This window comes from Quercus lobata, chromosome 2, assembly GCF_001633185.2.
Source record: "Quercus lobata isolate SW786 chromosome 2, ValleyOak3.0 Primary Assembly, whole genome shotgun sequence".
NCBI classification, from domain to species: domain Eukaryota; kingdom Viridiplantae; phylum Streptophyta; class Magnoliopsida; order Fagales; family Fagaceae; genus Quercus; species Quercus lobata.
Genome location: NC_044905.1, coordinates 15,332,154 through 15,358,748, shown reverse-complemented (window position 1 = coordinate 15,358,748; position 26,595 = coordinate 15,332,154). Strand labels below are relative to the sequence as shown.

Sequence of the window (26,595 nt, the reverse complement as noted above, 5' to 3'; positions counted from 1 at the left end):
CAAGCCTATGGGGAAACCAAGTACAAAAAATTATAAAAATTACAAGTTTTGGACAGAACCAAGGCCTTGTATGGTCCTCGGACCCAAGCCTATGGGGAAACCAAGTACAAAAAATTATAAAAATTACAAGTTTTGGACAGAACCAAGGCCTTGTATGGTCCTCGGACCCAAGCCAATGGGGAAACCAAATACTTGGATAAGAAAAGGTTTGAATCCCGTAAGATGGGTTACTTGATAAAAATGTCAGGTCACTTCATCCACGGCTTAAACACCATAAAAGGTTAAGACCAATAAAGGTGTAAGGAAGGGGGTGGAAAGCCCCAGCACTTAGTCATATAAGAAGGCCGCTCATTTGGTGGGTGCTATATCTTCAAATGGTTATTCCTTACATGACATCAAGCCTTCGTTTCTCTCCTCGGCTAGCATGGGGTAAGTATTACTCTTCACTGATCGACCTTATTATGTCAAGCATTTCTATTAAAATTATGGCGACGTCTTTTTATTATCAAATCTTTTGGTCTTAGCCGTCATTGATTTAGATGCTATATTAATATGCCGAGCAGCGTTTGTAGATCCAAAAGGAAAAAAAAAAAGCATAGAGACAAAACATGCGAAATAAAATAACAACGATTTTTATTAATACGAAAAATTATTACAATGTACAAAGAAGGGCTCGAACGAGCCTATACAAAATGCGAACTGCCTAAGCGATAGTTACATCCGTAGTACAGATAACTAAACTCCCAGGCGTCTTCTAAACTCGTTTTCAAAGTCTCTCTAATCTTTGCCTCGATACTGCTCATATAATGATAAGAATCGTCTTTGGGAAGAAATGGCGGAGAAGGAAATAGTAAGGAAGAAATCAATGAAGAAGATGGAGGAGATGAATGAAGAAGATGGAGGACATGAGTAAAGAAGGAGGAGAAGAAAAGAGAGAAGAGATGAAAAGAAAGAAAAATGAGCAAAAGAGGGAGAAGTGAAAGCACCAGGATGGAACTGGTGCTGGGAAGACTAAGAAAGGGAGATGGAGAATAGCCCCAGTGAAGGAAGAGAGGAAGAAGTAGAGACGCTTAGTCCCTGCCTCGATCCTGACTCCCAACACACTGGAGCCATACTAGGTATGCTCATAGGAGAGCGGTAGGTACTGATGATGGGTGTTCTCGACTCAGTCACGCCGAAAGTTTGACGTGACGAGTCCCTGCTTCGGATTTTGACTGAAAGAAGGGTGAGGTTGATTTTGAGTCTTCGCCATCCCTGTCCCGATCGAGCCATAATGAGCTTTATTGGAACATGGCGTCTATGGGAGGGGTTTGGCTCCTACATCACTCGTTGTTATGATAAAGTGTATCACGATTTAGTTTGTGGACCAGTGGGTAAAATGAACCCTCGGGGAGGCCAAATATTTCAAATCTCAGAAAGATGAGAAGGAATTCTTTACAAAAACAATAACCTCCGCCTTTCCTTCTTATACTGAGGGTGGAGCGGGAGACATTTAATAGGATCAGATATCCAAAGGAATCTGCCAACACGAACATGCCGGTTCCGTTTCTCCACCCCATCAAAACAAACCGCCGAATTAAAGCAGTCTCGTAAATAGTGGTCATTAAAAGCACGTTTTGGGATACCCAAACGATAAGAGCGCATCAAGCGCGAAATCAAAAGGCTGCCTCATAGACCGGCGTGTTTCTTGGACAGATGAGGAGCCGCCAGCATTATTAAAAGGCCAAATTGATTGGGCCGTAGGAAGAGGTTTGGCATCACCAAAACCCCCATTTCCAACCAAGAGGTTGGACAGCCGGGTTTTGAGGGGCTATTGTGGGGCCCAAATGATTTACGGGCCAGGCCCATCTACCTGGGGAAAATCCGAAGGCCCAAGCCGAGGAGGGCTATGGCCCAAGCTCGACAAAATAACCTGTGGATATCGCCGAGGACGGCTCAGTCCTCGGCAGACCCAAAGTTCCCCCCCCTGAAGGAAGGGTAAAAACGGTATAGGACCGAAATCAGGACGAAAGATCTAAAATATCCAGGGAAAGCTGCTCTCACTGTCATTCAATGCTCTGAACTTGACAGAGCCGCAGTCTTAGGCTTTTACAACCACCCCCAACGACTTTGAATATGGGCTGATGGGACAAGTATCAATTTTGGAAAGGTTGACCCTATACGTGGGCGAAGGACAGTGGACGCAGGCGAGTATAAAAGGAAAAATAAGTAACCTAAAGAAGGGGTTGGGAAAAATGGCCAAAAACCAGAGCCTCCCAGCCCACCTTCAGGAGAAAGACTCCAGGGGTGTAGGAAAACTTAAACTGGTACGAACACCGCGAAAAACCCACCGCCTATCGATCAAGGCCTAACCTTCTAAACCCACGCTCTACAAATGATGTTGTTAGGGGCCTTTTCACGTGCGAACCCGACACTGTTACGGTCCGCCACGAATCGCGTCCTTACAGCTTGTATATTATGATTGGTATTAATAAAATAGTAGATCTAAATAAAAGTAGTTTAATCCTAACTTACCAAGCTAACTTTTCCTTAAAAAAAAAAAAAAAAAACCTTACCAAACTAACTTATAATGCTTCTATCCAATAGGTAATATACTCTACACATTTATAGTATTATGTAGAACCATAATAAATTCAAATTGAGTATTTTTATATATTTTTAAGTTTAGATACATGTATTTGTATCTAAATATAATTAACACACATTAATAGGAAGATGATTTGCTACAACCAGCTTAACCCATGATTTGATGTCACTTCTTTTTCATTGCCACCTTACCTTATATGTAGTAATTGCTGCATACAAGGTTGCGGCAAATTCTTTCCCTTGGAATAAGAACACTTGGTATGAAATTGATGTCCATTTAAAATCTAAAGATACTAAGATTATATATATACACACGCACAAACACTTGGCATTTAATATTAGAGTCTTTAAAAGAATACTTGACCCAAAATTAGAGTGTAATTAAATCAATTTTGGATTCTTGATTGGACTTTCACTTTAATATATTACTATATACTATACAATTAAGAGTTACTATACAAAATTAATTAAAATTTTTATATTCTTCACATTATTCTCTAGGTCTATTTGACTGGGCTTATGTCACTAATGTTGGAAGAATTTATGTTGAATATTTTATATACAATAAAAAATTATCTTCCTTCACAGAGAACCATACAATATAAAATAATTTCAAAAAAAGGAAATCTTGAAATATCTCATAAAATCTACATTCCTTTGGAGTTAATTGAAGATGTCATGTCCATTTTTTCTTCCTCCACTTTTTTGGACAGATGGGTAAACATGTAATAACCATTAAGCAGATTCCACGTAGTAAAAAAAAAAAAAAAAAAAAAAAAATTAAGACCCTTTTTCTTGTTGGAATAAGTAAAACTTAAAAAATGATAGAAAAAGTGTGAACAACTCTGGCTTAATAATATTCTTATACATAAAGTTTTAAATTAGTTTGGAAGTATGCATTATTTAAGAAATACATACGATTGTTTTTAAAAACACTTAAATAGCTAATTAAAAAAGTTATATAATTAAAACTATATATAAATGGTCTATTCGATTACCGTATTTTTAATAAAGAAAAATAATTCCAAATAAATTAAACTTTTTTCCTATTCTTATTCCACAAGAGAAAGTAGCAATAGTAGGGTCATAAATCATAATAAATTAATTGGACCAAAAACAGGAACTGGAGTCAAAATAAATTAAAAAATAAAACAATAACCTTACTAAACTAAAAGTCACTACTACACTTTTTTTTTTGAGAAACAAGTCACTACTACACTTACTGACTCACTATCAAACTACTATAAATAAAATCATAAACTAGTACTTAACATTACATACACACATATACGTAAAACATTACACACGCGCCAACACACACACTCTCTCTCTCTCTCTCTCTCTCTCTCTCCTTAACAGAAAACAAACAAACAACCTCTGAACTCTCTCTCTCTCTCTGTTTCTTTCACATGACTCGTACTCTGAGATTCCTTAACGACGTGACATCGTCGCCCGAGTCAGTCGAACCGGTAACGGTCGACTCAGACTTCGTGGTAATCCTCGCAGCTCTCCTCTGCGCTTTAATTTGTGTGTTGGGTCTCATCGCCGTAGCTCGCTGCGCCTGGCTCCGCCGCCTCTCCTCCTCCTCCACAACAACAACCACAACCCAATCACCACCACAAGCTGCAGCGATACCGACCTTCGTTCCTCCGTCTACATCTCTGGCCAACAAGGGGTTGAAAAAGAAGATCCTAAAGTCTCTCCCGAAGCTGACCTTCACGGCCGACTCGGCCTCCAAGTTCTCCTCCGAGTGCGCGATCTGCTTGTCCGAGTTCGCCACCGGAGACCAGATCCTCGTACTCCCTCAGTGTAGCCATGGCTTCCACGTGGCGTGCATCGAGACCTGGCTTGGGTCCCACTCCTCATGCCCTTCCTGCCGTCAGATCCTCGTCGTCGCCACGTGTCACAAGTGCGTTGCACCTCAACCTGACCCCAGATTCAAGGACCCACATCCTCAAGATGATGCTTATAGGTTCTTGCCCTAGACCCCTACTCCCCAACTAGGGGATTGAATTTAATTTCTCCAAAATTAAATTTTTTTTTTTTTTTTTTAAAACTTTCTTTCTGTTTTTTTACTTTCTTAGTATTTATAGTGGTTGTGTTGGAAAAGGAAAATTAAGGTGGGTTTGGATGATTATGAATTCCTCTGTAAAATTAGATTTGGTGTATGCATGTAATTACTACTTGTTATAATTTATGTACTAAAAAGGTTTCAAATTGTTAAATTAATGAAAGAATTATGATGTAATTATCTGCTTTTAGCTCACAAATTATAATAAAGGAAAAAATGAGTTGGACGTTGGAACTTCTTGCAACACAAGACAACCTAACTTTACAGCTAATCAGAGCTTTGTTTTAATAAAGAAATTGTTACCATTTGTTAACGCTGGCACCGTGGTTGTTGACTGATTTAGGGAAGGAACGTATTCCCAATTCCAATTCGTGTTTTAACCGACTACAGCTGTGTTAAAAAGAAATACTAAATAATAATAATAATAATAATAATTTGTCTGTCAATGTCAGCCGTCAAGAGAGTGCATCAAATCCATTATTAATTCGACAAAAACGACCCAACCTATCCCGACATTTCTAATTGGTTTTTGTGGGCCGGTGAATCGGGTTAGATTGGAATTTTATTTTAAACTTCATATTGATAGTTTTTTCAACTCATCATGTATAACCTAACTCATCTTGAATATAAGTTTTTTTTTTTTTTGTTATTTAAAATTTTTTTTCATAATTTTATTGGTTTTGATATTTAGAATTAATTTTGATGAATTTGGAAATTTGGTATATAATTTAAGAATATTATATAGATCATAATAGTTAATTGTAAAAAATTTATAAATAATTGAAGAAAAATTAGTTTTTTTACCCAAATCAACTCAACCTGATCAATGTGGGTTGGGTTGGTTTGGGTTAAAAAATTCTCAACTCGACATGGTCGGGTTCGATTAAAAAACCTTCCAACTTGACTCAATCCTACTTATGCACATCTCTAGTTAACAAGAAAGTATATTGTGTTTCGGTAATACCAACTTAGCATCTGTTTTGATATTTCCTTCCTAATAAATGAGTGACACCTGTTTCAAAAAATCACATCAGACTACTCTAATAAATTAATCACAATCTTCTATATTATCGGGAAGATAAATTAATCATTTATTGGAATAGTCTGATATGATTTTTTGAAACATGTGTCACTCATTTATTGGGTAGGAAATATCAAAACAGATACTGAGTTGATATTACCGAAACATGATATACTTTCTCCTAGTTAACGTCGATAAATTTGCAACTTTGTACATGTAATTGAATTTCTTTTAATCTGATACTCTATTTTATTTTTCTTAGTCGGAAAAACTTGAAACTTCATTTATTTTTATAGTTTAATAGCTACAATGGTCGGAGAAAGAGAACTTCAAATTCATATTCTCCCAATAAAGAAAAACAAATCAAAAGACACTAAAAATTAAAAGATTCTAAGGGTTCGTTTGGATAAAACTGAAAACTAAAAACTAAAATTGAAAACTGAAAAACACTGTAACAAAATAATTTTTAAATGTGTAGATAGTACCGTGGGACTCATTTTTAATGAAAAAGTTGCTGAAAAGTGAAATTTGTGGTTCTGTAAATAATAAACGGTATGCACTGATTTGTTGAAAAGAGTGAGAAAAGTCAAACTTTGTGATTACTATTTATGAACAGTGCATGAACAGTAACAGTAAGTCTCACAAACGCATGCAAAAAAAAAAAAAAAAAAAAAAGCCAAACACAGATGCCCTGGCTTTTTCAGCCCAACCCAAACTTTATTTAATTGAAATGGAAGAGAAGCTTATTTGAAATTTTAAAAAATTGGCTTTTGCATAAATCTCTATGGCTCTACCCTTCTGCAACGGGGTGAGAATTCACATGAAAAAGCTTTTTCTAATCTTATTAATTAGATTCGATTCTTGAAAATTTAATGTAAGCTTCTAGTAACGATGGTAACATGACCCCAACACCCCAACCCAAAAGCAAAACGAAGAAAAAAGTAAGCATATATTGATGGGAAATGATTGCTCCTACACCCAGCCATGGGAAGAGCACCTATGTGTGATTTAATTTAGTGTGGGCCATGGAATCAAGAACAATGTATGGGGGACCCAAAGCAAAGGAATCCACCTAACGTTTTGAAAGGAACCCACTAACTAAGGGTTTGTCTATAATGTCAACATTTCCTTTTACTCCCACCACCAATTTCCGACTCATGAACTTCTTGTTCTTATTTAATTGTTTTGACAAGTTGAGCTCTAAAAATCAGCGGCGGCGTTGTTCTATTCAATTGGAATTTCTAGGGGCTAGTCTCGAGTGGTGAGTGGGAGACTAGAGCCCTTTGCTTCTATTTCCGATTCGAGTAACTCTTAGCAAGTAGCAACAATAATACTAACTTTATATATAATAAGAAAAAAGTTAATAGATACTCTAAATGACTAAGTATATTGATTAAAAAATTAATCTGTAATATTGATAGTTGCATATATCAAAATTTCATCAATTTCTTCTTCCGCCCGCATCAAAATTCAAACAGAAGGAGATGTAAAGAAAACAAAAACACCCACATAAAGACCCATAATTCATAATACGGTAATTAATGTGGATTATGGAAGCTAAGATTTAGGAGTTAGATTAAGAGAGTCATTATCGAACATGTCCATTCCAAGTCCAACCTTTAGGATTATATTTATAAAGTACATTTCCGTTTAGGGTGTCGACATTTGAGAACGGCCAAAGTGGAAAAACTATCAGGAAAAATACAAAAGAAAAAATGTCACTATGAATTAGGAAAAGGCTTTTCACAATGGCCATTACATTGGAAATTGGGAGATAGGCTAATGTATAACGTAGTTAGTGCCTTATTTAGCAATATTGGGTTGGTTGATTGAGTTCATCGAGAAGCAAACTTGTTCTTATTATATTATATATAGTCACGCACTAACTAACAACAATTAATAAATTAATAACATAATTCAACAAAAAATATACTATTGGTAAATATACTTTGCTTCATGATCTTTAAAAGCGATTCATTATTCAAAAAAACCATTATCTCCAATTCTCCATTCTTGTCCAGTTGTCCTGACCTAAGTCCTAACGAAGATAGTGTAAGACCAATAACTTATTCGAGATAATAGTTAATATTTCTTTATTGAAAAAACCATTTATTCCTTTGTCTTTAGACCGTCAAATAAAATAATTGGGTGGGTCACCTAAGTACGGGAATAACCAATTAAGTGGGGGTCATGTGTACAATTATGATTCTGATAATACTACTACAAAAGTGATATCAACAAAGCACAACTTTTTCAAGCTCAATATATTTTCCAGAAAATCTTGTGGGTTACTACTTACTACACCTTTTCATTGTTTAATAATTCTACACATTACTGTTATGGTGGCTGTGCTCCTCAACTCCCACTATCAATGACAATGGTGTGTTTGATTGCGACAATTTGAACCCATTATATATACATCTATTATATATAGTACTGTTTAGGAAAAGAGAATTTCTATTTTCTTTTAAGAAATGAAAAGAAAAGAAAAGAAAAGAAAAGAATGGCTACGAGTTGAAATAAAGAGAGACATAGATTTACATAAATCACGTAAAGAGAGCATGCAAATCTTATGAGCCGGGAAAAAGGCCTTTAATGAGTTTTGGTGTTTTCCTTTCCCCCTTTGTTTCCCCATATTTTTAGATCACTACACGCAGCTTGCATGTTTAATTTCATCGTCACCTTCCACTCTCAATTTGCAAATATACTAGAGAGCTCATTTCGGTATATATTTGTTTTCCTTCAACAATGTGAACACCAAAAAGAGGATTTGCAATTCTTCTCCTATTCTAACCATCCATATTATCCGCGCGCTTAATTGTAAAAAAATAAAAATAGAATTTTTCCTCTATTAAGTTGAAGATCACAATATATTATTATTATACCAAAAAAAAAAAAAAGTTCACAATAAAGAAAATATTTAGAAAAATAAAAAATCTCACAATATTTTCTCAACACTCTTGTTTTGTGTTTTGATGGGTCAGGATATACTTTTTATTTTATTTTGATCTATGATAGATTCACATCTTAGCTTATTTTGAAATTTTTTTGAGATTTTATTGTTCATAAGCATGACATGCCCATGGAATCTCTTACATTGTATATATTTTCTTTTCTTCTTTCACAAAAAAACATCACATATATTTTCTTGAGTACAACCATAGTTGGTAGTTATTATCACCGTACAATATATAACTATATATACTTAGCTTAGTGTTATAAACTAATGAAAATAGACTAAAACCAAAACCAACACGGTTAGCTTGTTTGATTTGGCTTCTCTTTTGGTTCATTAACTTATTTCTTTGTGTGCAACTTTCTCTAAAAAAAAAAAAAAAAAAGAAAAAGAAAAAAAGGGTCAACACACTAAACAGGCCAAGTGCTTGTATACACACTGTTACTCGCACATTTCAGGTGCCACACCTAACCCATTAAGGCTATACTGCCAATAGCATTATAGCACAAAATCTAGTGAGGCCAGAAGAGAGTGTGCCGAGAAGAAAGCAAACAAGTGGCTTATACTAATCACTCAGTGCATATCAAATACCAAAAGGCCAGGTAACGCAAATGACCTCCCACGAATGAGGAAAATTGTGCTTAATGGCCACTATGTGACTTGTGATTAGCTCCTTTATCTTTCTTTTTAAAAGGTGACAAAGAGATAAAAAGGATCCAAATTTCTACAAAACTTTGGTCACTGGCGGCTCCGCGTAAAGTGCAGGGTGGTCACAGGACCACCCTGACTTGGAAAAAAATTAATTATTATATATAAATTTTAAAAATTTTAAAATTTTTAATTCTTAAAAAAAATATTTGGGACCACTCTAAATTTGTTTAGGCTCAACATAATTGTGCTTTGGACAAAATTTAGTTGTAAACTTGGTTGTAGATTAAGACTATAACTCCACTTAATATTTTTTTATTGGATGTAAATTTTGGCAAATTTACCATTGGATTAAATTTTTTTTTCCCTTAAATCCTCTATACTTGCAAAATTTCAAAAAGATCAAATATTAATAGTTATGTTATCACTCAAATCTTTAAATTTTAAATTTTTGTTGTCTAAAATTATAAATAAAAAATAAGTTTATAGATTAAATATTAAATAACTTTTGATTGACATAAAATTTGACATATGTTTTAAGAACATAAAGAACATACAATTTAACATTTAAATTTTCAAAATATGTAACCATGTTAATTTGTTTAGAGAGAGTTGTAGCAAAAGCCTAAGAAAATTTTTATGAAACTAAAATTTTGAAAAGAAAATTTTTATGAAAATAAAATTTTGATAAAGATATAATTTGCAGCATTGATAATGAAACTATTATATAAAGATTTCAAAATAAGAAAATTCATAAAGGAAATTGTAAGACTTATGTCTTTGTGTGTGTATGTGTTTTTTTTTATTTTTTTTTATGGTCAATATATGAAGTTCTATTTTTATTAAATTTTGTATAATTTAAGTTTTTTAATGACCACTCTGGAAAATATTCCTGAAGGCACCAGTTGCCCAGATACTAGGATTGGATTCAATGGATTGTCCTCATCATGAATCAGAAAGAAAACAATTTTGGGCTTTGCTGGGTTTAAAAATTAGGGGGACTTGAAACATTTCATTTCACACCCAAATGTATTGTATTACTGCATTGTTGTAGTTACTTATATGGAAGGAAATGGTGACAAGCTAGCGATTGAGGTTAATGTGGTATTTGTGAAATTTCAAGTTTAATTTGATCTGGTTTCTTTGACTTTGGAGTTGTATTTCCAGGACTTGATGCATTGAGTAGTACATGAACTGATATCATATGTAAAGGTGAAATTAAAGTAAAAGGGGCTTTACAAATATAGTATCTATCTATGTGGACAAGCTCTGCATTGGCTTTGGATCTGCCTTTGCAAAGAAAAACATAGAAGTGATAGAACTGCTTTGGAGGATTAATTGTATAAATCTTTCTTGGCTCTAAGAATTTAATAGTATAATTATTTCGTACACAGTGCACATGGAGCCAGCTTTTTTACCTTTTAATTGTACCATTTGAGCTGTGGCTATCCATTGACAAAGGAGGCTCATGGTACATGTGTATAAGTTATTTGGTGTGGATAAGTTTTCAAAACTTTTGTCTTTGGTGTGACCCACATTGGTAAGGAGTGACTATAAACTATTATAGAACTCTTTTGATATCTTAAGATATAAGACCTACGGCGGGATTTATCTTATCTATATCTCGCCCTATCCCGTTCCATCTTGCACATGTGAATCCATTTCACTTTTACTTTGGGTGTTTTTTTGTTCACCTTTTTTTTTTATTTTTGGGGCTTTTATAGTTGTTTATGATTGTTTAGTTTAGTCTATTGGAAGTTAACTTTCTTTGTAAGCTAACGTGTTACTTTATTATTATCTGACTAAGTTAGTGGCTTATTTAACACACCATCATAACATTTACTCTCAAAGTTATTATTTCTTTCTTGATTTGGATTTGCCTTTGCAAAGAAAAACATAGACTGTTTTATTTATTTACTGAGCAAAGAAAAACTTAGAACTGCTTAGGAGGATTAAAGTGTATACATCTTTCTTGGCTCTATGACTTTATAGTAAAATTAATTCGTACTCAGTGCACATGGATCCAGCTTTTTTATCTTTTCATTGTACCAGGTGAACTGTGGCTATCCATTGACAAATGGTACATGTGTAAGTTGTTGGTGTGGACAAGATGACAAGTACACATCCCCTCTGCTCAGCCCTCCAAGCTGAAGCCCATGCCATTCTTTAGGCAGTTCAACTTGCACAGATTGAAAGATGGAGTCAAGTTATCTTTGAGGGTGATGCAAAAGCTTGCTTTGATCCCCTTTCATCTCCAAACTCTTCTCTAAATTGGTCTATCAGTGACATTATTAGTAATATTTCATGTTATGCTGAGTCCTTTTTTATTGTTGCTGTTTTTTTTTTTTTTTAGATGATTATTGTTGCTGATAATTTTTTATGATTATTTTTGATAATTTTTTTGATAATTTTTTTGATGATTATTTTTTATAATTTTTTATTGTTGCTGTTTCTATTGGATCAAGAGGGAGTGTAACACTGCAGCACATGTTACTACTAGGTTCTCCATAGAGTCTTTTCTGCCTTTCTGTTATTATAATCACAATCTACTAGTTGTCATAGAGTCCGCTTGTAAGGTAGTTTTGAAATAAACATTGAAGTTTATAAAATAAAAATAAAAATAACACTTTGGTCTTTGTTGTGAGTCTCTCGTTAGTAAGAAGTGTTTATAAATTATTGCAGATCTCTTTTGATATCTTAAGATATAAAGCCTAGGTAGATTTGAGCCTTATCTATATCAGATGCGTGTCTTATACTTATTCATCTCGTCTCGCGCATGCGAATCAGGATTAGTTTTACCTTGGGTATTTTATTTTTCCTCTCCTTTCTAGGCTTTTATAGTTGTTTATGACCATTTGGTTTAGCTTGTTAAGGGTTAGCTTTTGTTGTAAGCTAACTTGTTATTTTATGACAAAATTTAGCTACAAAATTGGCTGTAACTTAAAGTTACAAACCCATTCAAATAAATAAATAATATAACATATTTTGAAAATCTAACCATTGAATTGCATGTTCTTTACGCCCTTAATATACATGTTAAACTTTGTGTCAATCGAATATCATTCACTATATGATCTATAAGCTTATATTTTGTGCATAATTTTAAATTACAGTAACTTAAAATTTAAAAAATTTATTAATGACATAGCTATTGATTTTTAATTTTCTTGAAATTTTGCAAGTATGGAAGATATAAGAAGAAGATGTAATCCAATAGTAGATTTGCCAAAATTCACCTCCAATAAAAAGATATTAAGTAAGTTTGTAGTCTAAGATTACAACTAATTTTGTAGCTAAACTTTGTCCGTTATTTTATTATAATTTCGCTAAGTCAATGATTTATTTAAAATACCATAAAAATATTTAACCATCAAAGTTATTATTTCTTTCTTGATTAGAACACTGTTGTACTGTTCTTTTCTTCTCGTACAAATGTTCTTACTCTTTGTGAGCTCGTTCTTAAACTCATTTTATATTTTTGTTTTTGTTAATCATTTTATATTTCCAACTTAAGTGAGCCAATTAAATCTTCATCTTTGTTGAAAGTAAGAACATATGAGAGAATGAGAGAGTAAACTTTATATCATGTGAAAATTTGTAGGATCAAATACACGAAGAATGTCTGATTATATAGGCTATAGAAAGTATATCAAACATAAAAGCCTTGACTAAGACTAAAATCAAGGACAAAGTGATGATCCTTGATTTTAGCTTAGTTAGGGATGTGATATATATGAAATACACATCTATAATACAAGATATAATATATGGTGTATGATAACATCCCCTCAAACTAGAGGTGGTGTGGAGGAAGTCATCTTGAGTTTAGAGATGAAAAGGAGACATTTAGTTGATGAGATTTCGTGAACACATAAGCAAGTTAGTTTGTAAAAAAGACGTAAAGTAAGTAAAGATTAATGCCTTACTAAAAGTGATGGTGAATGAAGTGATAGTCAATCTCAATGTGCTAAGAGTGCTTATGAAAGACATCATTCTAGACAATATGGATAGCACTTTGATTTTCGTAATGAACAAGAGTGTTGATAGTATGAGAAGCACCCATAATGAAGCCAGAAGAGTTCATAGTGAGAGCACTATACTTAGCCTTGCCTTGATAATGGAATGAGTGTCAAGGGATATTTTTTTGCTAAGTTAAGATAAGAGAGAAGCGTCCAATGAAAAATAGTAAATAATGGTGGAGCAGTGGACAAGATCCCCTACATTGGAGTTGAAAAACGGGGTGGAAAAGATAGAGAAGGATGGGATTGCCAGCTGAATTTTGTTTTGTTTTGTTTTTTTTTTTTTTTTTTTTGTTGCTTAAATGCTTGTTTTTTATTTACTATAATTTTTTTTTGAGAAGAATATTTTTTATTTATTTACTAATGTGGTATGTTAAAATAAGATTGGATAAATTGACAATATTGCTAAACAGTCTTAAATGTTGGGCATTCAAATTAAAAAAATTCTATATATTATGGATTAAAATCAAAATCGTTAAGGGTGTAATTTCTATTTTAGTAAAAGAATATATATATATCAAATAACTAAAATTTTTTTATAGGAACAAATTACTGCTACTAAGGACTTTGGAGGGTGTAATTTATCTTTCAGTTAAAAGGTATATATCAAATTACTAGGAAACTTTGGTCGTGCTAGGATTTCTTGTTTTCACGTAGGCCATAGTATGCTAGAAGAAAACTATTTTGGGCTTTTACTGATGAGTCAAAAAATCTATAACTTTCTGTTTTCAATTGGGCTTGGAAATTGAAACTTCTCATTTACCCAATCGAATACGACGTCGTCTTAGGCTCCAAGCGCGCACGAAAACTTCTCATTCTACCCAATAGAATACGACGTCGTTTTAGAAAAACAAATTCTAAACAAAAAATAAAATGGGAATTGAACCCGACGTGAATCGAACACGCAACCTTCTGATCTGGAGTCAGACGCGCTACCATTGCGCCACGGATCCACAACTGACAGTTTACACAAATAATTAACATTTAAACCATAATTTTGGAGCATATGATATGTGCTTTTCGTTAACCCTCTCAATTCTAGTCTCAAACAACAGGAAGAACAACTCCTCCTGGAGCTGAGTGGGATCTGTAATCTTCACAAAAGACCCTAACACATTTTATATATATGAGATCTTTGAATTCCAAATTAACAATCCTAAATGGCTTCAATTTGGACTCTTCAATTCCATCCCATTTCTCTCCAGGTATATCTCTTTCTGTTTCATTCATTGCCTTATTATTATTATTTACAAATATTTCAGGGTTTAATTATTTCTAATTAAATTTGGTTATTGTAGCCTTCAATTTGGGTTTCAAAGCATCAGACCCATTTGAATTTTGTGAAACTCAGACCGGAATTTCGTTTCATAAGTGGTAGTAGCAAGCAGCTGAACCGGAAATTTGTACTGGGAGCTTATTCCGGTTCTCCGAGTGACCCAGATGAACCGGCGGTTAAGACTCAGACAATCACCGTCGCTGTAAAAGACCAACTCTCCAAATTGCACGGAACAATCAACTCTTTCCCTCCCCTCGTTTTCGTGGTAAAAAAGATTTCTTTTTTTTTTTCGTTGCAACAAAGTTGTTGTTTTGAATATAGTGAATAGATTTGTATGTTATGTCGTTTATATTTATGTATGAATTTATGGGCATTTCATTTTTTGGTCTAAGATGAATAGATATGGTGGGAGTAATCTGGCAATAGGGTTATGTATTGCAATTGCATTGTTGGTCATTGCTGTAAGAGTATATGCGGCGAGGAAGTTGAGGCATAGAACTCCTGGTTCTGTAGCTGATCTCGTTAGACGTGGGCAGCTGAGGTCTGATAGAAGAGGCATGTATGATCCCAATCCTTAAACCCGGTGTTAGATTTGGTTTCCGAGTTTTTAGTGATAACATACTCTTTTTGATGCAGCTCGAGGCCTCTCAAGTATGAAGACCCGTTCAATAATCCGATGGTGAAGGTTGGGAAGAGCAATTCGACTGTTGAAATGTGTGGAAAGGTTTATCGTTTAGCCCCGGTTACTCTGACGGAAGAGGAACAAGCCATCCATCAAAAAAGGAGGTCACGGGCGTACCAGTGGAAGAGGCCGACAGTGTTCCTTAAAGAAGGGGAATCGGTACCTGCTGATGTTGATCCTGATACAATTCGGTGGATTCCTGCTAATCATCCTTTTGCAACGACAGCTAGTGACATTGATGAAGACTTAGCACAGAATAATGTTTATCAAAAGCATGGTGTTCCATTTCGTATTAAAGCTGAGCATGAGGCAATGCAGAGAAAGCTTGAAGCACTACAAAGTGTAAGTACTAAGTACTGAGATGCAACTATGTTTACTACTAGAAACGGGGGAAATATCTCCATGCACAATAGCTTTATTACATCTGAATAAAACATCCAGTGTCTTGGAATTTGCAGACCTTGATGTAGTTGAACGATATCAAGGTAGGGCCAAAATGGCCATTACCAAATCTGGTCCTACAAAATTGGGGTACTTGTAGCCAACCTTAAGTCTGGCTGAAGACTCTGTTGAGTTTAGTTTTACATGTAGATGATGTTGCCAAATACAGGAGATATGACAGTTCCCGTATTTAACTCATCTGATTGGGGTTGGATTCTTAACACCAATGTTGATGCCAACAGTGATGCCTTCAGATCAAGGCATGATATATTGGTTCCGGCAGAACTATCATAAATCAAACAAATAATGGTTCTCACCTTAGATAGTTAAATGGTAGAAAATAAGGATGATTCGAGAGCACTTGAATTTACCATGTTATTAAATGGACAATTCAAACACACTGAAAAATGTGAGATGTTTTCAAATCTGTTGTGCTGGGATAATTGAATCCTTCATGTCATCAACTTTCTTCTGAAGTGAGGCTTACGCTGATTTGAGTAATTGCAATTGGTAATGGATCCATGTTTCAGGCTAGAGTTCCATAAATGTATCTTTGTTAGTGCTTATATTTTCCAAGCTGGCACCTTCTATTGACAAGGTGGTTGAAATAGGTTGTTTTAACTTTGACACCTTACTACCTTAGGCAATTTTTTCAAAGTCTAAGCATGTTTCCATGCAGCTATCTCAACTTACGGCTCTATCTACCCTGCATCCATCCATTTGTATAATTGACCAAGGAATAGAAGTTGTTTAATTAGCCTAGGAACTTGAATGAACTTGTATTTATTCTAAGTCATGTTTTTGTGTACTTGAAATTGACAAGCAGTTGATTACTAGGACTGTAGGGCATAAAATGTCACCCCCATATTGCTCTCTGAAAATTCTTTTTTGTTTGCAGGAGCAAAAACTCAATAATTTAATGATAGATCCCAGAAATGCTAAAGATTTTGAGAGACCATTCAAGGAACATCCAAGGTCTCGTGAGCAAGTAGAACAGAGTTCCTTTAATAATCAAACCAGTGACTCTATGCCCCCCACATCAGATCCTGCCCCAATTTCAGTTGAAAGCAATTCATCCTCAGAGGAAACGCAGAAACTGTAAGTTACATCTGGCTTCTAGGAATGCTACTGTCATCTGTCAAAGAGACATGTTCTGCAGCAAACATGGGATTCCTGAGTTTTACGAAATACATATCCAGATATTGGTATGAATTTGCTTCTAAATTTTGAATTTTAACAACGTCCATCTCTGATATTCAAGTTGAAAAGCGAAGGCTGGATTGTAAATAGAAAGTCTACTTATTTCAGTTTATTCTACGTAGATTGCAATGTTTTTCCATAGATAGCCTTACTGCATAAAATCTGTTGTACACATGGTTTCTGTATTGACTGCATGTAAATCCCTCTCTCTCTCTCATATTTGTGTGTACTGATGGAAAAACTATCTTATGAGACCAGTGTATGGAGCACACCTCTTCCATGTGGATCACACGTCTGGGGGCCCACCAAATGTGAGAGCGAGGTGCTTCATAGGCTAATCTCATGAGATAACTTTTTCATACTAGTAGGTGGTGAATGTGTGAAAATAGTTGGATTTGAACTAATTTAACTATTGAAACCTTTTTTGGTCATTTGGGTGATGAAGACGCCAAAATGAAGATTCAACCAAACCTATAATTTCTACCTGACTAACTGACAGCCAATGTCAGGTTGAATGGTTGATGCATGTTATTTTCATCAAATATGTTTCCTTCGGTTTGGCAGATGATGGAATTGTTTCTTTTAGAAAGGAAGATGAGGTTGGAGTTCAATGAGATTAGATATTCCTCATTCCTCTACAAGTTAAGAGAGAGAGATGCTGAAAACCTGGAAAAAATAAAAATAAAAATAAAAATGCCAGTAGTTTTTTGAGAACATGTCAACCCTTGGGTGAAAATCTAGCTAGCTAATACTAGAAAGAAAATTTAAACACAAATGGAAAACAGAGAATCCAATATTCCTCAAGAAAGAGGGTACTATCTAACGCTTGATGGTTGTTAAACTCGGATTCCTAATTACAGGTGCTTAGGCCAGGGGGGTTGATGTTCAACAGGTTAAACCCAGACGAGTCACATTTTTTGGAAGTGTTGCTCCCTTAAATCATTATAACGAAACTAGCTGATTTAAAAAAACATGAAAAAAAAAATTGGTATCGCTATTAGTACATGAAATGGTATCGCTATTATAGTATTATTACATGAAAGACCAGGTTGGCTACCAATGGACATCAAACTATATCAGCTATGCTCTTTATTAGAAGTCTCCAATAAATAATCATGCTATAAGGCAAAATTTTTTCAACGAGTTTGAATTAGAAGAATATTTTCATTCATAATGCAACCACAAGAAGCAAAAATTTCCAAACGGAAGATTGATGACATCTTCAGCAGCTGATACAGCCAAAAAGTGGCTAAATCTGTTGAAAGAATTCAATCACTTGCTCTTCGCAGCAGCAGCTTGGCTAGCACCAACAGCAAACATCTCAGTAATGACCTCGAGGGGCATGCCTTTTGTTTCTGGAACCTTTAAATAGATGAATATCCAGGAGATGACACACACAACAGCGTAAATGCCAAAGATACCACCAAGGCCAATTACTTCAAGCAGTACTGGCAATGTGTAAGTGACTATGATGTCTGAAATCCAGTACACCAGGGCACAAATAGCAATGCAGAGGCCTCGAACTCTTGTAGGGAAGATCTCAGAGCAGAGTATATTAGGAATTGGCCCATAGGCCGTGACAAAGACGCAGAAATAGATCACAACACAAGCGGTGGAGAGTGCTGCATTAACAACAGTGCTTATTGTGACAAGTTGGGAAAATACTAGAATGATGAGCGACACTACCAGCACTGGAATTGTAGTGAGTAATAGCTTCCTGCAGAACGGGTTTTATTAGTTCTAATCATGAGAGTATAATTCACGAAAGTTACATATGACAATTATCATATGCCTAGAAATGTAACAAGGACGAATATAACAGAACTGAGGCAATAAGAAATATGGATGCAAGCAAGTGCAGTTCAGCAAATAAACTGTGTTGTCTCTAACTAGATAGGTAAGGCATAAAAAGAGTGTCATTGTCTGTTACTATTTAGGGAAAATATTTAAGCATGTAAGAAAAAGAGGATCTTGGATTTAATGATTCCCAACATAGTTATAAGTGACAAAGTAAAAATCATAAAATAAAAAGGGAAAAAAAAAAAATTCACCTTCTGCCAGCAGAATCCATGAGCCTCATGCCTAAAATAATACAAGGAAGCATCAACAAGGTTGTGAATGCACTAATAAGGAACGATGCAGACTCTGAAGTAAGGCCCAAGTCTGCAAGAAGTACTTCGACACCTGCATCTTCTAGAATTTGAGGAGTGTAGTAGAGAACCCCATTTATTCCAGAAAACTGCACATGCATATAGAAAAAAACTTAGTTATCACATAAATCATTATAACTCAATTGACCAAACAGAGAATTTTCATGCAAGGAAAACGAGAAGAAGAATTCCCAAATTTTAAATACAAAATCCAACGAGTTAAAGGAAGCTAAGGAAGAAATGAGAAAAAATAATGCAAAATGTGAGTAGAACAGCAACTGCATGGATGCCACAGATGAAATGTAGTTAAAAACTTTATCACATGAAATAAATGTGACTATAACCATCATTTCTTCAGAAAGTTTCTGCATAATGATTCTTTAGCTATATCCAAATTGACAAAAATTCAAAGTGGTAAGAGCTCACTGGTTATGGTAGGTTTAAGAATGACTTAGGTCAAATTCTCTGTTCCTTCCAAAGATTTTGTGACTTGAAAAGTGGAAACCACCACTTTAAATTTAAGATACAGGGAAACCCCAATCAGGAAACATGAAAGAGAGGATCATAAAAATAAAAGAAAAAGAATGAAAATTAATTCAAAAGACATGCATGGACTGAATCTGTGCCAACTGGGTCACAGCTTTTACATTGACTTACCAGGAGCAAAAGTAGTAGAGAAATATAAGTTTTTTTTTATTTATTGAAAGGTATTAGAGTAATATAAGTTAATCAATTAACATAATAGATATCCAATTACAACCTGCAAAAGAAACCTGTATTCCAACCTATCATAAACCGCATGCTTAACTACTGGTTTGAGAGGACTAGCCCAGATTGGGCCTCTCAAGCAGTTAACAAATGGGTAAATCATCATGAAAGAACTGACAAAAGAAAAGAAAGGGTTTAAAAAGAAGAAGCACGAGAAAGAAAACTAGAGTAATCCATTCACATGGATCAGAACAGTGTTAATCATTTAAAGATTAAGTAGAGCAATAAAAATAAATTATATATAAACAGGTACTACCTGCTGAAGTAACTGAATTCCAATTCCGACAAACAATGCACGCTTAACCCCTGGTTGACGAAGAGCAGCCCAAATTGGTCCTTTTGAAGCAGTTTCAGCTGGGTGGACCATTGCTGGTCCAACTGGATGCTGCTCCATAAGCTCCTTGGTATAAAGAGCAGGCTGGCTTACTAGAGCAGCAGCCTGGATATACTCGCCTTCCGCTGGAACATCTCCGCCAGGAAGTGAAACTAGGGACCCGCGTCGGGTTCCAGGACCTCCCTCCTGATGCAAATAAATCCTTTTAAATCCTCCTTCCTTCTTTCCATCCTCACCTTCTCTCTCAGTCCATTGCCATGCCAACTGCCAGCCACCACCAATACCTGTACTACTAACTGTTTCCCCTGTTCCTTGCATGAGACTGCTGTGGTGCCTCATGCTCAGTACACTGCCATGGGAAGTAGGGGCGACCATGTCCTTTTCCAAGCTGGTTGTTTGACGAGAGATCAACGGACTATGTAGATTGTCATCAGAGTCTTCCCCACCAGCCTCTGACATGTACTCCTCACCTTCTCTATGCTGGCTCTCTTCATCCCATCGATCAGTTTTAACCGGTGGCTCTGCGGTGCTGAACATGCTGCCAAAATTAGGAAAAAGCATGCTACGCGTACTTCCTGACTCAGGGAGGTTTTCATGGACACTACCAAACAGAGTCACAAGAGGGTCCATGAGTGGCATACTTTGGTTCACCATGCTTCCCTGGCGGGAGGCAAGGCCAAGTGAACTCAGTCCAGTGACAGGTTTGGCATCCCATTGGAGGCCTTCTTCAGGTCCGTATAATCTGACTGTGTCTTTATCAGCAGTTGGCTCCTGACCATCAGCAAGTTCATCAGCAGGGCCTATTATGTATTCTTCTATAGATGTTTCGCCCCCAAGTCCAAGACCTTCAACCAGCAAAGCCATCTCACCTGTGGTTCAAAGATGCCTCAGCAAGATCAGTATGATAAATTAGTCACAGACAATTAAATTATATCATAAAGAATGTTTCAGATAGCCCTGAAACTTCTGTTTTCATAGATTTTAATGCAATATGGTGCTTAACAAGCAAGGCTCATAATTTTTTTTTTTTTTTTCCTTTAACAGTAAACACAGTAACTGGGATGTTTATATGGAACACGATGTAAGGAGAAAAAGAGGAGGGGGAAAAAAGTTACTCATTTAACAATGGAGGAAAGAGACAACTTATTGTGCCAAACGATGACTATCTAGGACATGGTTATGGTACAAGCACATAAGCTCATTTAAGATTGCTTCTTTAGGTCATAGCTAATATCAAACTCTCTTCCGTTCAGAAAATAATGATTTTATGCCTTCCAACCATTAGATTTATGGAAAATCTCTTGGAAAGTTATAGAAGAATCCTGCCCAGAAACAAATTTCTCTGCTGTTTATCTGATAATGCCATAACTTTTGTAACATATCCCAAAAATTTCCACATTGACCTCGATGGTTCCAATTTTAACAAACATAATATGTTAAGACAGTCAATTTATAAAATTTAACATATTTTTGACAATCTTGTGCATCTTGAATGTAAGGAGAGAGTTTGAGATATTTATGAATCAGTTGCATGTAAACATTTTTTTAATAAGGATCTTGAGGGACTTCTTTTTTAAGTTACTATTCCTAATTCTGTCACTTTAGATTCAAAATGATAGCATCAAATTCATTATTATGCATCTATTTCTCATCAGCAATCCAAGAAACGTGTCCTCAGAAATTTCTTAAAGTCAAATAGTTAATATCACTCCATAAATACAACTGACGGTAAACAACAATGACCCATTTATAAGAAGCAAACCTTATTTACAAATTCTCATATCACTAATGTTGAAAGCAATATTTTGGAACTCTTTGAATGCCAACTAAAGAAAATGTATAAAGCCTTTGTTATCTTTAATTGAATGATCAACTTGCATGAACTAGTTATATGAAAAATTATTTGAGATGATTATGCACACCATTCATGATTCAACATCAGAGTGTAGGCAACCAAGTGGATCCACAAAAACAAGCAGGGGGGCCTTCAACTACAAATAATTAACTTGCAATAAAGAAAGAACCTGAAACATCTTCTCTGCCACGCAATCTCTGGAGAACCTTTTCTGCCTGAGTCATCTTTCCTTTACTCACAAGCCACCGAGGAGATTCAGGCAAGTAAAATACTGCTAGTACAAAATATAGGAAAGAGGGAATGGAAAGAATTCCAAGCATCATCCTCCAGCTGGGTGAGGTCGTCAGTGACATCCCAAAAACCATACAATATGATAAAAACATACCACCTGAACCTGTGAATTGTGGAAGAGTATTTAACCGACCCCTTATCTCTGGTGGGGCAGTCTCAGATATATACACCGGGGCAAGAGTAACTGCAAGACCAATTCCAAATCCATCTAAAAGCCTTGCAAGTAATAGGACATAGACGTTGGGTGACCACAACATTACCAAACCACTTATAAAGTATAGCACTGATGAGATTATAAGCATTGGACGCCGACCAAGCCAATCAGATACGGGTCCTGAGAATGTTGTAATAACTGTGGCTCCAATAAGCGACATAGCCACCACAAGCCCTTCTACGGTAGTTTGCAAATCAAGGTCGTCCGTTATGTAAACAATAGCCCCTTAAGATAAACAATTCAGATATCAGAAGCATACCTTTTCACAGTTAAGCATTTGAATGAGGGCATTCAGCACCAAATGGGGACCAAATTGAAAAGAATACAAAGAAACAGAATTAAATGCAATGTTTGGAGACCATGAAACAAATTCAACTACCATCAATAGTAAATTCCAGTTAAGTTAAATTTCATTGCACACCTAACTCTCAAAACATGAATTAAGGAAGGAAGCTTTCTAGATTCACATTCAAAAAAATATAGAAAGCAAATAAATTCAGGAAGTACCAGCAATTGTAGCATTATCCCATCCTTGCAAAAAGTTACCAATTGCAGCAGCTACAGCCACTAGCACAGCTCCATTCATCTTTACACCAATGAATCAAATCCCCAATCTAGGACTAACCTGTGACAGATATAAAAACCCAGATCACATAAATTAAACAACCAACGATTCCCAACACTGAACCAGATCTAATACACTCATCAGTAACCCCTTCTCACGACAAGAGAGCCAATGGGATTGCATTCCCATGTCCCAGAAGTCAAGGCCATAAGCAGAGTACACGACCACCATGAATTCACTATAAATTTAAAATGCCAGCACACCCATATCCCAAATCAATAGTAACCATTCAATAAAGAACAATAAAGAATAAACTAGAACACCCATCAACATCAACAACACGAAAATTCAGATCAATCTAATTCCTTACCAAATGGAAATAGGCCAGGCTTAAGAGAGAGAGAGAGAGAGAGAAATGGAGTGATTTTCGAATACCCCCAAGACTAAGAAGAAAAAGGGGCAATTTGGAAGAAAGAGAGAAAGAGAAGTAACCGTTAAAGAGTACAGCTTTGTGCCACTCTAGTCTTTCCTAGTATATAAGGAAAAAATAGATGTAAATACCATTAGCTCTGTGAACAAACTGAGTTCTTGAATGGAATCTGTGTATGGGGACAAAAGATATTGCTGTAATAATAGATAGAAAAATATTAATTTCCCAGATGGAGATCCAAGTTTCAAGAAGAGGAAGACAACTACTTAGGCAGCTTTGCCAACAACCCTTCAAAGTCCTTCAAATTCAACTCTTCGCTCTCTGACCCACTCTCACTCCAGTGCTGACTCATCAACACTCGCACAAATATCGGGCTATTCTGGCAAAAACAGATTCATCAAACTCATTTAGACCTCAGAACTAGAAAAACCTTTGTACTTTCAGACAATAAAACATTATGAACAAATTCAAGAATATCTGTAATACTAAAAACGATATATGAATGTGCCCAAAAAATAAGAAGTTTATAGCTTTCCATAAGCAAGTTTTTAAACTAATAAAAATAAATTTTTTTGTTTAGTTCAAAGTTTACCTTTTGAGAGACATAGAGAGAGAAAGAAAGTCTTTGTGTGTGTCAGAGTTTGCGACTGGAACCTACTGATCTTTGGCTTCCAAACGGTCTTAACTGATCCAGAGCCACTATAGTATAGGATTTTTTTTTTTTTTTTTTTTTTTTTTTTTGAGAATCACTATATTATAGTTAGTAAATTTTGTTTCTTTTCCCTATTAACATTTCCCTATTATTATCTCAAAAAAAAACATTTCCCTATTATTATTTATGAAAGATTGAAGAAGATGGAAATAATTGTACCTGGTAATGGGTCCGTGACCTGGCATTTTGTACGTATTATCATTTTCTGCACTTGCAAATGGCAATACAGAGTCTCTTTGGCACCGATTTTTGTCTTTTTTTTTCTGTAAACCCCGTTTGTCCAATCTTTTTATCAATCAAAATAGAAAAGTCAGACTCGTATTCAAGTATTGCAAAGAATATGAATATTAGTGATGACAGTAATGAAAGTCCAGGTCCAGCTTGCAAATTATTTGTATGCTCAAGCTCGTTTTGTACATCGCTAAGAGACTTGAAAAAAGAAAAAAATTATGAAATTATTTTTGCATGTCAAACGAAAGAATTGCGTGAGTTGTGCACAGTATTTTGAACCAATTAGAATACTAGTTTTAAAAAGCCGATATCGTGTTTCGGATTAGATTTGTTGTTATTGTGGCCACGATTTTCCAGACCCTAGAGGTTGAGGCTTCCACATTTCATTCTGCCCAAGTCCAACCTATGTTTATCTCACTCTCTTAAGAGTATGTATGGGAAAACCGTAACATTTGTTGCACACACGTCATGCCTTCAAACTCACTATTTGAGTTATTTTTCACCTTTGTGTGTGAAGGCATATAAAAGTTGTTAGGGTAAAATGGAAAATTGTCCCTAATTTATAAATTATGCAGCCAAATGTCTTTGTTTTGAAATTTTTTAGCAAAATGCCACGGTTTTTAAAACTTGATTTTAACAAAATTGTTTACTCAAAAAAAAAAAATTTAACAAAATTGAATTTTATGGAAAACTCGATATTTTTAAAATCAAGTTCTATATATATTTTTAAAGTGGAACACTTAAATTTTCAAAAAAATTTAAGCGGTAAATTATGCATAGAACTTGACATTACTAATGTTGAGTTATACCCTTTAACTCAATTTTCTTAAAATCGAGTTTAAAAAATAGGGATATTTTGCTAAATAATTTTAAAATATGGGCATTTTACTGCATAATTTGTAAATCAAGGACAAATTTTCATTTTCCTATATGTAACTAACACTACCACATGCAAATATACTTTTTCCAAACAATCTTATAGACTATAGTCAAGAAACATGTTTTTGGTCAGAAAGATAAATAGAAGGATTTGGAATTATATATGTGTAATGACAGATCAAATTATCTTAGTTATGCACTTGTCAACTACTTTCCTCTCTTTTTTTCTTAGTTTTGTCGGTCATCCTGGTTTGACACGCTAGGTTTAGACAGTGGTATACAACCTTTAATTATTATGTTAGAAAAATCCAATTACACCGGTACATAATGGCAATTCTCTCTAAGTTGAGTCACTATACATTCACTAGGTGATTTTGACAATTTTTATTCATAGATAGTGATAGTGTTCAAAGAATGTGAGGTATATCATTCACTTTCAAAATAATAGCTAATTTAAGCACGCTCATTGACTAAAAAGATTTATCCAATTAAGGACTTGGCTGGCTCAACTAATTGATGGAATTTATATACTAGTTCAAACCAAAATACTAGTCTCCAATATACTATAATTAGAAACCAAAAATTGAAAATGTAACATTTAAGAGTTTTTTAGTCATAGAAATTTGTAACGCTTACCAAAAGAGTAAGGAAGAAATCTTAAATCATATCCATGCTCACAAAAATTTGATGGAAGTCCCACGATATATATGTTTTCTTATGTTATAAAATTTGTTAAATAAAAAATATTAGAAGAAAAATACACTTTGCCCATCTGATAAATCAAGAGTTAGATTTGCTAATTTAAGAGCAATCACACCTTGCATAACCCAAGGTCTATCTTGCTAACATTCCTCAAACTTTGTTAAAACAATATTGTGATTGGTGTATAATAAAATTGATGATCTCAAATATTCCTCTCCTTGCAAAAGTTATTGCCCTTCATGCCACCTTTGCCTCCTTTTCCGCATGATCATTTACCATGATTATTTTTTTTTTCTTTTTACCAAAAGCTGCAACTACTCTTCTCCTTCATTTCTAATTATCACTATTAATCTAGTCTCATTTTGATGCTTGATAAACACACTGTCCATGCTTATTTTATACTTAACTCTTGGTGGATATGTCCACTTCACGTCTTTGCCTAATTTAACCATCTTATACTTTGTAATCACTTGTTTGAACTCTTGGATATACTTTACATAATAAATTAAGCTCATGCTCCATTCGTATCTCACAAAGATATATGTTTAGTTATAATTGGTGCAT

The 26,595-nt window shown here is 34.9% G+C and overlaps 3 protein-coding genes and 1 non-coding gene across 10 annotated transcripts; 2 read left to right on the top strand and 2 right to left on the bottom strand.

Annotated features, from left to right (window-relative positions):
- Positions 1-3,810: 3,810 nt before the first annotated feature.
- LOC115977754 (RING-H2 finger protein ATL80) lies at positions 3,811-4,839 on the top strand. Its single transcript, XM_031099772.1, has one exon. It carries the CDS (start codon positions 3,996-3,998, stop codon positions 4,569-4,571), a length of 576 nt encoding a protein of 191 aa, XP_030955632.1. The 5' UTR covers positions 3,811-3,995; the 3' UTR covers positions 4,572-4,839.
- Positions 4,840-14,182: 9,343 nt separating this feature from the next.
- On the bottom strand, positions 14,183-14,254 carry TRNAW-CCA. The gene has a single exon. It is a non-coding gene; the product is annotated as a tRNA-Trp (tRNA).
- Positions 14,255-14,338: 84 nt separating this feature from the next.
- On the top strand, positions 14,339-17,113 carry LOC115974685 (protein MULTIPLE CHLOROPLAST DIVISION SITE 1). Its single transcript, XM_031095158.1, has 5 exons — positions 14,339-14,506; positions 14,600-14,842; positions 14,970-15,136; positions 15,214-15,601; positions 16,599-17,113. The coding sequence occupies exons 1-5, from the start codon at positions 14,462-14,464 to the stop codon at positions 16,800-16,802; spliced, it is 1,047 nt and encodes a 348-aa protein (XP_030951018.1). The 5' UTR covers positions 14,339-14,461; the 3' UTR covers positions 16,803-17,113.
- Positions 17,114-17,960: 847 nt separating this feature from the next.
- Positions 17,961-24,685, bottom strand: LOC115974684 (monosaccharide-sensing protein 2-like). 7 transcript variants are annotated; one of them, XM_031095154.1, is made up of 7 exons: positions 24,379-24,685; positions 23,448-23,886; positions 23,020-23,137; positions 22,177-22,737; positions 20,075-21,021; positions 18,952-19,139; positions 17,963-18,617 (listed from the first exon to the last, which is right to left on the bottom strand). In XM_031095154.1, the coding sequence occupies exons 3-7, from the start codon at positions 23,096-23,098 to the stop codon at positions 18,173-18,175; spliced, it is 2,220 nt and encodes a 739-aa protein (XP_030951014.1). In that variant the 5' UTR covers positions 23,099-23,137; positions 23,448-23,886; positions 24,379-24,685; the 3' UTR covers positions 17,963-18,172. The 7 variants fall into 7 exon arrangements, with proteins under 7 accessions (XP_030951011.1, XP_030951014.1, XP_030951016.1 ...); XM_031095156.1 differs by having other exon boundaries at positions 23,448-23,881; XM_031095153.1 differs by lacking the exon at positions 24,379-24,685 and adding an exon at positions 24,100-24,210.
- Positions 24,686-26,595: the final 1,910 nt, after the last annotated feature.